Source organism: Diplotaxodon limnothrissa, linkage group LG7, assembly GCF_057381915.1.
Source record: "Diplotaxodon limnothrissa isolate DT_005_m linkage group LG7, D_limnothrissa_male_GT1.1, whole genome shotgun sequence".
Taxonomy (NCBI): Eukaryota; Metazoa; Chordata; class Actinopteri; order Cichliformes; family Cichlidae; genus Diplotaxodon; species Diplotaxodon limnothrissa.
Window position 1 is genome coordinate 45,132,955 of NC_140602.1, and position 14,809 is coordinate 45,147,763.

Consider the following 14,809-nt stretch of genomic DNA (forward strand, 5'->3'; position numbering starts at 1 on the left):
TTTATTCATAAGGGGTCCTCTGATTGTTGGAGTGTTCTCCCTATTATTGTAGGGTCTTTAATCTAAACTATAAAGGACATTGAGGCAACTGTTGTTGGGATCTGCCCCTACAAAGGGTTAAAGATTGTTTGACCTCTACCTGTCAAATCAGACTGCTATAGTGCAATGTGGGGAGCAGAATTACTTAATAAGTGACATAATAGCTTATTTGGAGTGCCAGTAGATCTTTCTCTGAGTAGACTGATCAGTCACCTATAAAAGCAGCAGCTGACCTGTGCTGCTGCTTTCTGTGGATTAAGTCAGTCGAATTAAAGGTTGCAAGATGTTTTGCAAAAACATCTGTTGTGCCCACTAAGGTCTCTCTCCCTGAGAAATACAGCAACTGGACATTAGCTAGCAGAGAACTTTTTTGCGACAAACTGTGCAGAAACTATGTTTGCTGTTATTTAGTAAGCAACTTTGAAAAGTTGCATTTCAAATTTCCTGCCACTTGAAAAAAAGACTACTCTGTTTAAGTTGACTCCTCTCTTCTTCCGTACAGCGACTGCACCTTTTATTTACATCTGCACCATGAACACATCACAAATATATATTTGGGAAAAAAAAGCATCCCAAATGCAGCTATGGTTTAAATTTGGAAATCATTGGTAATTTTCAGAAATTATCTAAGAAACCACTGACTTTTAGGTTAAGGTCACTGGGACTTTTAACGGATGGACCCAAGATATCAATTGGAAAATGCTACGTCACATTGTCCAATTATCACCTTCAAACTTCAGCCACATGAACTCATTCAATACTATTATACATAAACCTATCAGATTTAAGTGCTCATTAATTGCACCTGGGACTCATCAGTTTTAGTACTGAAGAAGCTTCTTGGATGAGAGGTAAAAGGTCTTCATGAATGGTAAATGGTAAATGGCCTGTATTTATATAGCGCCTTACTAGTCCCTAAGGACCCCAAAGCGCTTTACATATCCAGTCATCCACCCATTCACACACTGGTGATGGCAAGCTACATTGTAGCCACAGCCACCCTGGGGCGCACTGACAGAGGCGATGAACCTAAATGAACCTTCATGAACCTAAAAAGATGTGGAGGTAACTTCAAGTCAAGCACTTAAGACAAAACTGGCAGATATCTTTTATAAACGACATGCAGCTATTTTAACACGTATAAATATTTGATGGTAAAGTAGTACACTGTGCTGATTATCTGCAAAGAATCAATAGTCAGCATAGATATAGCAGTGAGTGTTATCCAGAGCAGACAAATTAAACAGTGTGTGTGCAGTAAAGCTTATATGTGCAGAGTGTCACAGACCGTCTGACCAGACAGCCTATTGGATTTACAGATTATCCCATTAGACTGGACGATGGTGGCCCTTCAGTACAAACACTATGCTAATCAATCATGGCCCCGAGCAGCACAAGTCAAAGCCAAATGCTTTCTGCATCAAAAGTTGAACCCACAATGATACACATAAAGGACTGTTTATTTCATCAGATTAATGTTTCTTCCATTTCAGAAATTAATTTTAAATCACGTGGATTACAAGTGCACCTGTTCATAAGCCACACTTTCCCCCTCTTTCTTTTCCTAAAAGTTTAACAATGGAGAGAGAGAAAAAAAGTTACCTGCAAAACAAAAATAAGATGTGAAAACTGGTTTTAAATACTGCAGGTGGCACAGAGGTGTCTTCAGTTATCAGATCATTCAAATGTCACACACACACACTAATACTGTTTAATTGGGTTATAATGAGAGTCAATTTGCACAGTCAACCCATGAAGAGTATCTCATCTTACACTGCCATTGTTAAAAACACAAACAGCAGGAAAACACTTCACAACAGAATATAATTACACACACTTTTGATACACTGGGAGCATACGCGTATCCACACATGGGACCTCCCTCACACAAGTGGAAACCACCATATAGAATTAGCCAATTCACTCAAATGTACCATTTGAGTGAATCACATCTCGCAGCACAAGCTTGCGCTACAAGATGTTAGGGTTTTTTTACAACATTATTTCACGATTCTTGTGCCAGTCTGTAAACAGTGAACTGTGTTAGGCGATGTTATATATTCTGTGGCATGTGCTGCTATTTGTACATTCATAGCACCCCCTGCATGCAAGGGTGACATGGAAAGATGAATTCAAAGGAGTTTCAGTAGGACACACGAGAACAAAACGGTAGCATCAAAATTTAGGAGAAAGACGTGAATCTCATTGCACCCATTGACAAAAAAACAAAAACAAAATAAAAATCCAGTCCTCCAGATGTGACTTTTTGAGTATACAAGATCTACAGCAACACAGAAATATCCAGACCTCCAGGAGTGCAAACTGTGTTGATGAACCCAACAGTAACAAAATAAATTCTGAACTGAAATTGGACCACCTCTTAAAAACACAAAAAAAACCAAAAAAAAAAAACTATCACATTAAATGCAAATGGCTTGGGATGTGGCACAAATACCTAAAACTTTACACCACTGTATCTGAGGATTTATATGGTTGTTATAAGACACTATGCCCCTAATGCTGAAGGACTGGTTCATCTTCAGAAGGCTGGATGCTTTAAACACTTGCAGGAACACAGTGAGACGGACCGTCTGATACCTCAACAGGGTGGATAGTAAACTAATGTCGATAGCAAACAAAAAGCTTTATTTTTAAATTCAGTAATTGTATCATTTTTTGGCCAAACTCATAATTTAACTTGTCATCTGTCATGCTTCAAACAAATCAAAATCACTTGCTTTAAATTCCCAGCAGGGGGCCTCAGTTCTTCTCTTAATCCATAATTTGACCAAGCGTTAACTTCTTAGTAAAAACAAGGCAGGTGTAGTTGCAGTTCTATGTCATACTCATTTCCGCCACAACTTGTTGAAATCACACTAAAGACGCTAATACAGTAGTGAGCAAGCTGGCGGTTTGAATAGAGTTTAAAGTCAAGCTTTGTCTAAAAACATAAGACAAGCCATTAAATACTAAAATGAGTAAAACTGTGTGTTTGGCAAAAACATGTCTATGGTTAGGAAATTTGGCTCAATTGTATAATTGCAGGAAAACATCAGGTGGCATTGACTGACTGAAGAAGAAAAATGCCAAAACCAGCAGTCTGAACGACAACTTGCATTGCAACACTTTCTCCAGTGACAACAATGCCGTCACTAATGTAGTCCATCGTTCTTGTGACATCTCCTCTATAAACAGCATAAACATGTCTATGGATGGACACGTGCCGCTATTTTAGATCGCACCTTTCATTTTCAGTTCTTCTAATCTACCCCTAAGTTTGGGGTTGGAGGGTTATTGTTCCTGACTTGAGTGCAAGTGAAAACACACCAAGAAAACCTCTGCTCTCTACGAAATCTCCATCTCAAGCGTAGATCTGTCCAGAACCACCTGTATGGGCATTTTCTCCAGTGAGGCGCTCCTGGCTTGACGGCCTGTTTGTGTCACTGGATTTAATGACACTCGTGTAGTCTTGAATTCCCACTTCTAAGTTTTTGGCCCGCAGGGCAGCAGTGTGCAGTTTATCCAGAAATTCGGGCATACCTAGACAGGTTTTAAGAGGGAGAACATTCTCAAAATCAGGCTGGAAAAGGCATAACATGATGGAACACTCTCTCTGAAAACTAAATTTTACATTTTAGATTGCTACATTTCTGTCCAGACTTCTACAAAATGTAGTATTATTCATATATATTATTCAATTAAATATGAATACATGTGGTTAAATATGATGTAAAATATGGTCAAAATCTTGCCTTATGTCCGTTAGTTATGGTGTTGATTAACAACATCATGACAAATTGCACTGCCACAGTGTAGTCAACTTTTTAAATATTGTTTTAAACCGTGTTTGCCTCCAAACTTGTTAGAGCATCCCCCACCCCGTCTGCTCCTTCCACTGAGACTTTTAAAACTAGACTGAAAACTTATATTTATTCACTGGAATTTGAGTCAGTTTCCTTTATTCCATTCCTTTATCCTCTTTCTGTTTTGTGCTTTGTACAGCTCTTTGATCAACATTAGTCATTTTGAAATATTCTTTTTTGAATAAATTTCAGTTAATCCTTACGTGATTAGCGTATGACTTTTTCAGTACTCACCGCTCGACACCATCCAGCTCACACAATAGCGGGGGAAGACGGTCTGAGGGTCATCACTGTAGGTCAGCAGATAATCAAATCCATTCTGTGAGGAGATAAGAAAAACTATGCTGAGCAACTTCAAAAAAAGGACACAGTTGTTTAAAATTAAATAATCTGTGCAGCATGACATTCATCACTAACCTCATCAAAGGACTTGTGTGGGCGAATGACCATCTTTGACTGGTATGAATGAACTCTCACATATTCCTGTGTCTCTGGTACTCTGGGATGCTGTACGGCTCTGCACAGCCAGATTATCAATGCACAAGATAAGATACAGCATTTAGTCTGATTATATAAATACACCCCAAAATAAACAAATTAACAAACATCTCTTTAAGTCTGACCTGGAGACCAAGATCATCAGGTTGTTGTTGAAATCAACATCATAGCGGCGCACATATACATAGTCCCTCGAATACATGGGATACTGTGAAGGACATCAAACAAGATCAAATAACAACTGAGTGTGCGAAATGCAACCTAACCTTACTTGGTTGGCAGTTGCTCTTGATCAAAAGGTAAATGAAGGTTATTCATACTTTGACTGATAACAAAAAAAGTGTCACGGGTGAATGCAGGGTAGGCTGAACAAATAGCAATCTACAAACTCACAGGAAAGTGTGTAGCCCAATGCACAACTTCAGAGCCAGTATTGGCATGTCGGTCCACCACTTCAAGCTTGATAACGAGAGAATCCCACTTCTTCCTGTACTCTATGTCCAACTGGGGGGAAGGGAAAGGCAGAGTGTTATTGCTGTTAAAGCATTCCTGTGATGTGTAATGCGATTCCAAAAAAATAAAATCCCATAACCCCGAAAAACCCACTCCAATTAATATTAATCTATAACCCAACTTGATGTGTCGATTTTAAAAGGTTGTCTGAGTAAACAGTGGTTCAGAAGGTCAGACTTCAAGAGTAAAGAGATTGCTGCACACCTAAATCCCCAATAATGGATTAGGAGTGTAGCCTAATCGTACGTCCTAATCATTTCCTCATGTATGTCAGCACTGAAATAGAATAGGTGATCAGCTTCACGCAGTTTCCTCAACGACTTAAACTTTTGAGGTAGTCAAAATTGCACATAATTAGACTGAACTTAAATATACCTGTACATTGAAGAATTGTCTTGGTGTGACATCATCATAAGAGCCCAATACTGCAAATAAAAGATAACAAATCAGACCAGCTCAAAGTACCTTCAATTAACTGCTTAAAATGCAAGAAAAATCTGCAGAATCCTTTAGAGCTACAAATATTTCTCCCTCTATGACAAAACTGGACAAATATGTGAGACACTGTTAAACGTGTGTGACTAGCTGACCTCGATATTCGTAGAGGTGACTGTTGGGAATAGGTCGCTTCCACACTCTGAAGTCCTTCTTTTCCACCACAATTTCCCAGCCAGATTCCTGTTGCCCAGTTGCAGTCTCCGAAGACACACTTAGTCGTTTTGCTGCCTCCAGCGCCTGCAGCTCCAGTCCACACCTTCACAAAGATGCAAATAACAAGCTTAGATTACTTACAGGTTATATTCAGGTCATAATGAAATGCTTAACTGTACATACAAATGTAAGAACAAATTTAACTGCACTGTTTACTCAAATTTTGAATCAAGACAGGAATATCAATGCTGCTTTGTTGAGAGTGTCAACAGAGTAAGAGGCATGTTTACATCTATTCCTTTTTTTTTTGCAAAAATATATGCCTTTATAAAATGTTGTCCCACCTCTGAATTTCCTCATCTTGGATTTTCTCATTCTCCCACATGAAGACACCAGCCAGGGCAGCCACAAATTTCCCAGTAGGGGCGTGCTTGCTCTGTAATCTGCGCCATATGTTGCCAACCAGGGTCCACTTGGTGCGCTCCGAGTACAGGTTGGAGTAAAGCTCTCCAACCTGGCATGCACGCCGGAGTCTCTGGCCGGTCACAAAGCCGCAATGGTCCGCAAATATGGACAGCAAACCCTTCCTCTTGGGACCAGAGGCCGCGGAGTCGCTAGCACCCACACCTGCCCTCTGCAGCCAGGACAGCAGCAGGCCCACGTTCCTGCCTAGCAACGGGAGCCTCTCAAGCTTTCCCCTTCCCTCCTCGACAGTGCGTCGAAATGACCAGCTGCTCTGAAGCCTCACTGTATTTATACCGATCTCACAGATCGGACGGCGGGGCACCGAGTGAAACATGACAGCTGTGTCCGTGACACAAGTTCACAAAGACAACGTGAATTCCAGAAGTAGCAGAGTGCAGCAGCAAGGGTTAGCTAGCAAACTTTGTTTCCAAAGCTAATGCGCTGCGAGCTACCACCGCGCATTCCCTCTCTACCTACGCAGATAATGATGCACAACTATAGAAAGAAAAATTCATAACTTACTCTAGTAGTGCCACTAGCTGCGGAGTTGTCTGCAAACACGCGACATGTAACGTTAGCCTTAGCTAACCTTATCTCTCTTCACTAGCTTCTAAATTAGCGGAAGTTACCAGCACAAACTAAAATGCACAGAAACCCCCCCGCTCCTGCCTCTGAATATAATATCTAATAACTCCACTGTAAACTGAACTGTTATATTGTAGCTATCTGTCCTGAAACAGCCTCACGTTTTCACTCAATACATCTGACCTCCTCTTCCTACTCTCTACCTTATGCACGCGCTTTTTAAGCCCGCCCACAATTCGCTATACGCCCTGTGATTGGATGTTTCTTGCTTAATGTCACTTCTTATTGGACAGGGCCACACTCCGTTTGATTTTGAGTCGTTTAATCACCAGCATGTCTGGTTGTCCAGCTTCGTGTGTCTACTAAAGCCCATCCACCTCAGTTGCAGCGCTTAAGCGATGATCTGGGTTAAAGGTGAAGAGAAGGTAAACTGCAGCTGGAGTCCAGGATAAGTGTTTACGGAAAGTAAAAATCATGCATAATAGAAAGGGGAATGCTGGTACTTCGTGCCATGGAGCGTCTGAAGAAGAGGAAGTCAAGTCGCCCTCCAGCGGCACAAAAGTCGTAGTAAGAGTGGTGACTCTAACCATGACCATAAATTACGCGCAAAACGCTATCGGAGCGGTGATACTTGATTGCTAAAGTATGGTCCGTGGCCACATGGAGGTCCTGGAGATGCTTCAAGTGAGGAGTAAAGTCATTTTAACTTCAAACAGGGGAGTCAGATAAATCGAGGAACGTACTCCTCGTCATTAACTTTTAATAAATGTACACATTAATTTGCAAAAGTCTTAAGACACCCATCATTTCTTTATATTATGCTAGGAAAAAAATTGAATAGGTGAAAGAAATTAAAAATAATGTGCAGTCATACATGAAAATACAATATAGAAAGGGAAAAAAGTTAAATTCTAACGAGCTTGAAAGTCAATATTTGATACAACCACTTTTATTCTTTCTTTGCTTTTGTTTGCTATGTTGTCTGTTATCTACAGACACAGAAATGGTTCATCCTTTCAGTTAGATATTTTGAATGATTTCTAAGTGGCCTAAAATACAAACAAACTGTTAAGTATGGAAGCCCGTTTCCGCCACTAAAAAAAAAAAAGTATCCATAACTCGAAATTTCGAGCTGTCTTTCTCGAAATTTTGACTTATTAGTAGTTCTAAAATGTTGACTTACTTTTCTCAAAATTTTGAGTTAATAACTCGAAATTTCGAGTTAGCGCTGCCAATCAGTAATCTAAGTGAATGATGTAATTTCCTTGTTATGTAGTTCTAAAAAGCTTGATAATATATTAAGTAATTCAAAGTATTCAGAATACGTTACTCTCATTGCGTAATGTAATGGAAAACATTACAAAATACATTTTGGGGCATGTATTATGTAATCTGTAGTGGAATACATTTTGAAAGTAACCTTCCCAACACTGCACAAAGCAGAAGATGAAGCATTGCCAAATATGTTTCCAAACAACTTCCTTCCAAGCCAAATACTAGAAAATGTGATGGAGCATAGCTTCCCTTTGGCTTCACCTGCACAAGTGCCAAGGTAGGTCTCCCTGACAGAATTTATCTTGTAAGGCAAAGGGGGGCCTAGCAAAAAAAGTTTAGGAACCCCTGTGCTAATGCATCCTGTTGTGTTCAATGTGTTCTACACATGTTCAACAGCCACCAAAATCTAACACTACTGCAAGGCATTTTAACATTTTCTGCATTCAATGCTCTGTCTAAAGGGTTGAAGTTCAAATGTAAAGTTCAAATTCAAAGATACGCTGCAGATACTCACCAAACATTGAGCTGAAATATCAAGCCATCAGTGCTCAGAGCCGTTGTACATGTCCACTCAATCGCTCACTTTGGCCCCAAGAAGCACAGACCCCAGGGTCTCAAACACCGTTGCTAGAATACATGCCTGACGCAAAGTGAGTCCACGGCTGTGCCAAATGAGTTAGTAACATCATTGGCAAAGAGGGAAAAGGCTAAGATGAAGGCAATGATGAAGCCAACAAGGAATAAATGTCTGACAAAATAGGTTTTTATATAAATTGTTTCAAAACAGCAGCTAGTAAAATAAAGAGGTACAGAGATGTAAATAAATAATTAGCTTTATTTTTAGGCCCATTTGTCTTTTTGTGGGATTCAGCAGTGCAAACTTCTGGAAGTTAGTTGCTGATTGTTAGTTGTTGTAGGTGAAACCTTTTTTAAAGTGAACTCACTTGTTGTTGCACTCAGACACTTAGCAAAGAAACTATCAGATTATGTGGTGTATATATATATATATATATATATATATATATATATATATATATATATATATATATATATATATATATATATATATATTAGATCCGGGGCCATCAACACGTACGCCCTGCCTGTGATCAGGTACCCTGCTGGGGGTAATAGGCTGGCCAAAGGAGGAGATAGAAGCCACTGACATAAAGACAAGAAAGCTCCTTACCATGCATGGAGGGTTTCACCCCAAGTCCAGCACCCTGAGGCTGTACGCTAAGCGGAAGGAAGGGGGCCGGGGACTGGTGAGTGTCGGCACCACAGTCCAGGATGAGACAACGAACATCCAAGAATACATTGGGAAGATGGCCCCAACTAACCGAGTGCTCAGTGAATACCTCAGGCAGCAGAAACCCAAGAAAGAGGAGGGAGACGAGGAACCATCATGGAAGGACAGGCCCCTGCACGGTATGTACCACCGGCAGATAGAGGAGGTGGCTGATATCCAGAAATCCTACCAGTGGCTGGACAAAGCTGGACTGAAAGACAGCACAGAGGCACTAATCATGGCAGCACAAGAACAAGCTCTGAGCACAAGATCCATAGAGGCTGGGGTCTATCACACCAGGCAAGACCCCAGGTGCAGGCTGTGTAAAGATGCCCCAGAGACAATCCAGCACATAACAGCAGGGTGCAAGATGCTAGCAGGCAAGGCATACATGGAACGCCATAACCAAGTGGCCGGCATAGTGTACAGGAACATCTGTGCCGAGTATAACCTGGAAGTCCCGAGGTCAAAATGGGAGATGCCCCCAAGGGTGGTGGAGAATGACCGAGCTAAGATCCTGTGGGACTTCCAGATACAGACGGACAAAATGGTGGTGGCTAACCAACCGGACATAGTGGTGGTAGACAAACAGAAGAAGACGGCCGTAGTGATCGATGTAGCGGTTCCGAATGACAGCAATATCAGGAAGAAGGAACACGAGAAGCTGGAGAAATACCAAGGGCTCAGAGAAGAGCTCGAGAGGATGTGGAGGGTGAAGGTAACAGTGGTCCCCGTGGTAATCGGAGCACTAGGCGCGGTGACTCCCAAGCTAGGCGAGTGGCTCCAGCAGATCCCGGGAACAACATCGGAGATCTCTGTCCAGAAGAGCGCAGTCCTGGGAACAGCTAAGATACTGCGCAGGACCCTCAAGCTCCCAGGCCTCTGGTAGAGGACCCGAGCTTGAAGGATAAAACCGCCCGCAGGGGCGTGCTGGGTGTTTTATATATATGACAGTTGTTTATTGCAGGTACCGTCAACTTAAGTTCACGTTATTTTTCTGGACGAACTATTTCTCAGGCAAACTGCAAAAGAAATTACCCTCGTAACTTCCCGGTACTGGTAATTTTTCTTATACGGATGAGGCCTTGTTTCTGTACCATTATTTAATTCCAGAGGTTTTTAAGATTGTTTGTTTTTTTTTCACTTTTTGACTAAAAGCCTATATGACATTTTTTTATTTCACCATTCATTAACTGCAAGGTTTAAATATGTTAAAATTTTCTTCAAACAAACAGTATTTTTAAAGTTGTTGATGTCTGAGCCAATTGTCCTCTTTTTTGGAAATCAAAATATGATCACCCTAGGAGACGCACAAAGAGAAGGTTGGTTGTTGACTAGGGGTGGGTTTTTATAATCGATTCATGGATTAAAATCGATTCATTAAAATCCTGAATCGATTTTTTAATATAAATTTATTTTGCCCAAAATGCCAGAATCTCAGGTGACATCTCACAAAATTTCAAGAACCACCAAACAGTTAAGACAGTAAATGAGAGCAGGAACACGGATTCTGCACATAGACTTAAACACACAGCGCGACCCGCGGATCAGAATCAGTTAGATGTCACCTTTCTCACGGTCGGGGCTGAAAGCCGACAGCTCGCTGATTCTGATCTGTCGGCGGGTCCGCGCTTTGTGTTCACGCCCTTTATGAGCCGATTCTAAAGCTGTTAGTTTGATCTCTCTCCAAACAATATTGACCGAACCAGCAGCAAAAGAAGATCCAAATGCCTCACATAAACATCGTCATGAATTCACTCAGACTTTTACTGTTTTGCTTCCACCGCGATGCACAGCTCTCTCTCTCTCTCTCTCTCTCTGTACTTCAAGAACAGTTTCCCTTTCTTCATTATTCGCTTGCTTGTTACGCACAAGTCTACTGTTGCTTACAGGCTGTCGGCCGCTGTTTTTTCCCTTTTACATTCTTCCGAAAAGAAAACCTCATTTCTGCTGTTCAATACTGAACAAATTTAAACTTTTTAAAATTATTCAAAATGCAAAACGCTTAGCCGTGTCTCTAATAAAACCGCTGTAACGTCAGAGGTGATGTTCATATGTTGATTAATGGTTTTCTTTCGTTTTTGATGTACTGCAGAATATTTTTACAAAATCCCAGGCCAGGAAAATCACCTTCATGTTTTTCTGTGTTTTATCTTCAGCTACTTTGACACAAAAGCATCTGCTGACTGTCAAAATTTCCCAGATTTAAATTGAATCGAATCGAATTAAATCGAATCGTGGATCGAATCGATTCGGGACCTTGTGAATCGGAATTGAATCGATTCTAGAAATCAGTGACGATACCCAGCCCTATTGTTGACATAGGACATTTTGTGTTGCAGTACCAGTGATGCCAGCAGAGGGAGTATTGAGGCTGTGCTAGAAGGGAACATCATGTAACATCATGTAAGACTGTAGAAGAAGAGTAGATGGTTTGTTGTTTTTGTTTTTTTTTTCAAACATTTTTTTTTCCAAACTTTATTTGAAATTATAAAACGAACAGTCAGTCATTCCAGTTCAGTTTGTACAGTAGACATACAGGGCAAATAAGAGTAACAATATACAGTACAATGAAATAAGAAGGATAAATAAATAAAGGGGGGGGAAAAGGGGGAATGTGACAGACTTCATAACAACTTTGTACTTGAAAGTTGTGACAGCTCATTCGTTAAACATTTCTGAATGAATTTCAATCAATGATAAACTTTTTTTATTGGAAGTTAATTTAAGAGAGTTTAAGTAATATTCAATTTCAATCAAAAACAAATTAAATGATGGGGTTGAGTTTTGAAATTTACATTTATGTATATGGAATTTCCCTAATAAGATATAAAGATTGACAATGGCACTTTTTTTTCCTTTAGTTTCAAAATAAGTGATAATGTTCTTCCCTTCAATTTTGATTTCGTATGTTGTTTTGCACAGTATATAATTTTCAAGCTCTCTCCAAAATGTAGCACTATGTGAACAGCCATAAAACAAATGAGTAACACTTTCAAGTTGAGTTTTACAGAAGAAGAGTAGCTGTACAAAGCTGTGCCTGTAACGTGTGACACAAGGTTCAATAAAAAGGAAGTGACTATATTCCTCATGTGTGAAGCTACAAAAATAACTATAATTAGGATATGTTTCAATGAACAGGTAAAAAAACAAAACTTGTATATGTGGATGGAGTTTTCGATAGTTTTCCCAATTTGTCTTCTCGTTATAATCTCGCTATTACCCATTTGTTTCGCTATTTTCAAATTCGACATTTTGTTGCCAAGTGTTTCCCAAATTTACCCTCTTTACCTCCAGAACAGCAGTGGGAAACTACGTTATCATTTATTCCTCATCACAGAGGAACCATTTCGAAACTCTATGATGCTATTCTATCTTTTAGTAACCACTCTAATGTTAAGCTTAAGTGTACATGGGAAAGGGAACTAGGAATTCGAATACATGAGGAGTCTTGGGAACAGGCTATAGCGAGGATACGATCTTCCACCTCCTGTGCTCGTCTTGGACTTATTCAATTTAAGGTCATACACAGGGTGCATTTCTCTAAGTCTAGACTTCCTGAATTGTATCCAGAAGTGGAAAATAAATGTGATAAATGCCATCGTTCTCCTTGTCACCTTAGCCACATGTTTTTTCTGTGTCCTGAGCTACAAGGTTTCTGGACAGGGTATTTTGCTATTATGTCAACTGTTCTTGGGGTAACTCTTCATCCTTGTCCTCTGATTGCTGTATTTGGGATTCCTGTTCGCTCACTTACACTTGATTCCACACAAAAGGATATTATAGCCTTCACATCCCTATTAGCGAGACGTCTAATATTGTTGCATTGGAAGTCTGTTAAGTATCCTACTATTTCCCGGTGGCTTAAAGATGTCATGTTTTTTTTTTAAACTTGAAAAAAGTAAATATATGTTGAGAGGTTGCACAGCCAAATTTTTTCACAAGTGGCAACCCTTTATCTCTTATTTTGGTAGTCTAGAGGAATTGCCTGTTTAAATGCACTTCTGTTACTGTTATATTCCTCTAACATGTTTGATGGTTGTGTTGATCTGGGGGGGGGGTCTTTGTTTTAGAATGCGTTTTTTGTTCTTTTTTAGTTGGTTTTTATATACTTATATACTTATATATATATATATATATATATATATATATATATATATATATATATATATATATATATATATATATATATATATATATATATATAAGTATATTTACTTAGGAAAATGAAGAAAGGTTAATTGTATTTCGGTAGCTGCAAGTACTGTTGTTTTCTTTTTTCAATAAAAATATTTTCAAAAAAAGAAAAAAAAACATGTATCACTCCAAATATAAATGGACCTAACGGTATGTAAAATACGAATTGGTAGAACAGTAATGGCCATTACGGCCACTGTATTCAGGATGCTAGGGTAACATGGCAACTTCTACAAACCTCTGCCTCATGGTATATACCATGGCGGGCCCATTTCTCAAGCTCTTTTTAAATAACCATAACTCCATTGTGCTAAAGACAAAATTAGAAGGGTTTCAGAAAAAAGCCAAGACAAGCTTTACAGAAATATTCAATATATTATGGTTGCACAAGACATTCACAAGGTACTGCAGAAACTGCGCCATCAAGTGGACACAGAGCAGAGCACAAATTAGTCAAATTACAAAACAGCAGATTTTAAAGTAAACATACATCTTTGTATCACTGGAAAAAAATCATATGACTTCATTTGTGATGCAACTGCTTTGAATTGTTTTATTGATATGATTTAATTTAGTGTCTAGGCAGAAGTGAGGCAGTCGATCAGAGAGCTGAATTTCCCCTTATTTATATCAAATAGATAAAATATACCAATAAAAATATCACAATGGTAAATAAATGCAAGGCATACTATCAGCATGGAAATGATAAACTACCTGTGCACGTCTGTGTTTTTAAACATTTTGTGAGCTAAAGTATGTTTCCAGTTTAGTTAGACATCTATAACTTCACCATGTCTAAACAGTACATTTATCAGGTCTGCTATCATCTGCTTCTGGATCTTTTAGGACCACAGATCATTCATTCTTCTCCTAAAACTGCTAAAATGATTGTTTACAAATTGACCAACTTAACTGGACCTAGGGTTTTTTGATTCACCTAACTGTGGTGAGACAAGTTAAATCTATAATGGAACCTCTTTATGCACTGATAATAAAAAATCTCTTGTAAAAAATGATACCAGTCACAGTAAATTCTGGCCCATTAAAGGATACAGTAAGCATTGCTTTGTGTTTCCACACACCACTAAAATCATATTTTATCAGTACCTGTGCACAAGTAAGACAAAAAAAACCCCATACCAGAGTCAAAGTTTTTGGTATATGTGTACCAAGAAGGGGAAACTCTCCTATTCCAATTTCACAGATTTACTGAAGTGAATAAGCAAATGAGCACATGGATACCAGTATCATCAGGCAGTGCATGACAGCGCTGGTATGCACTTTCCAGTTTTTCACCTTAGAAATATTTTGGGGTTTTTTGTTTTTGTCTTTGTTTGGTTTTTTTGCCAGGATTTACTCCCAACTTTCAGGGGATTTTTTTTTTTTTTTTTTTTTTTTAGAAAATCTCATTTCCACGAGGAGCTACTCTTCATAC

At 39.3% G+C, this 14,809-nt stretch overlaps 1 protein-coding gene across 1 annotated transcript; it reads right to left on the minus strand.

Annotated features, from left to right (window-relative positions):
- Positions 1–2,683: 2,683 nt before the first annotated feature.
- Positions 2,684–6,828, minus strand: stard7 (StAR related lipid transfer domain containing 7). The gene is made up of 8 exons (XM_085358184.1): positions 5,909–6,828; positions 5,504–5,667; positions 5,289–5,338; positions 4,794–4,904; positions 4,526–4,608; positions 4,320–4,419; positions 4,137–4,221; positions 2,684–3,579 (listed from the first exon to the last, which is right to left on the minus strand). Exons 1-8 carry the CDS (start codon positions 6,361–6,363, stop codon positions 3,401–3,403), a joined length of 1,227 nt encoding a protein of 408 aa, XP_085214310.1. The 5' UTR covers positions 6,364–6,828; the 3' UTR covers positions 2,684–3,400.
- Positions 6,829–14,809: the final 7,981 nt, after the last annotated feature.

Excerpts from the sequence above, each read along its gene's own strand:
- stard7 (XM_085358184.1), bottom strand. The coding sequence starts at position 6,363 with ATGTTTCACTCGGTGCCCCGCCGTCCGATCTGTGAGATCGGTATAAAT. Across the intron at positions 5,668-5,908 it reads CAAGATGAGGAAATTCAGAG|GTGTGGACTGGAGCTGCAGG; the intron begins GTGGGACAACAT and ends ATCTTTGTGAAG. Across the intron at positions 4,609-4,793 it reads ATTGGGCTACACACTTTCCT|TATCCCATGTATTCGAGGGA; the intron begins GTGAGTTTGTAG and ends TGTCCTTCACAG.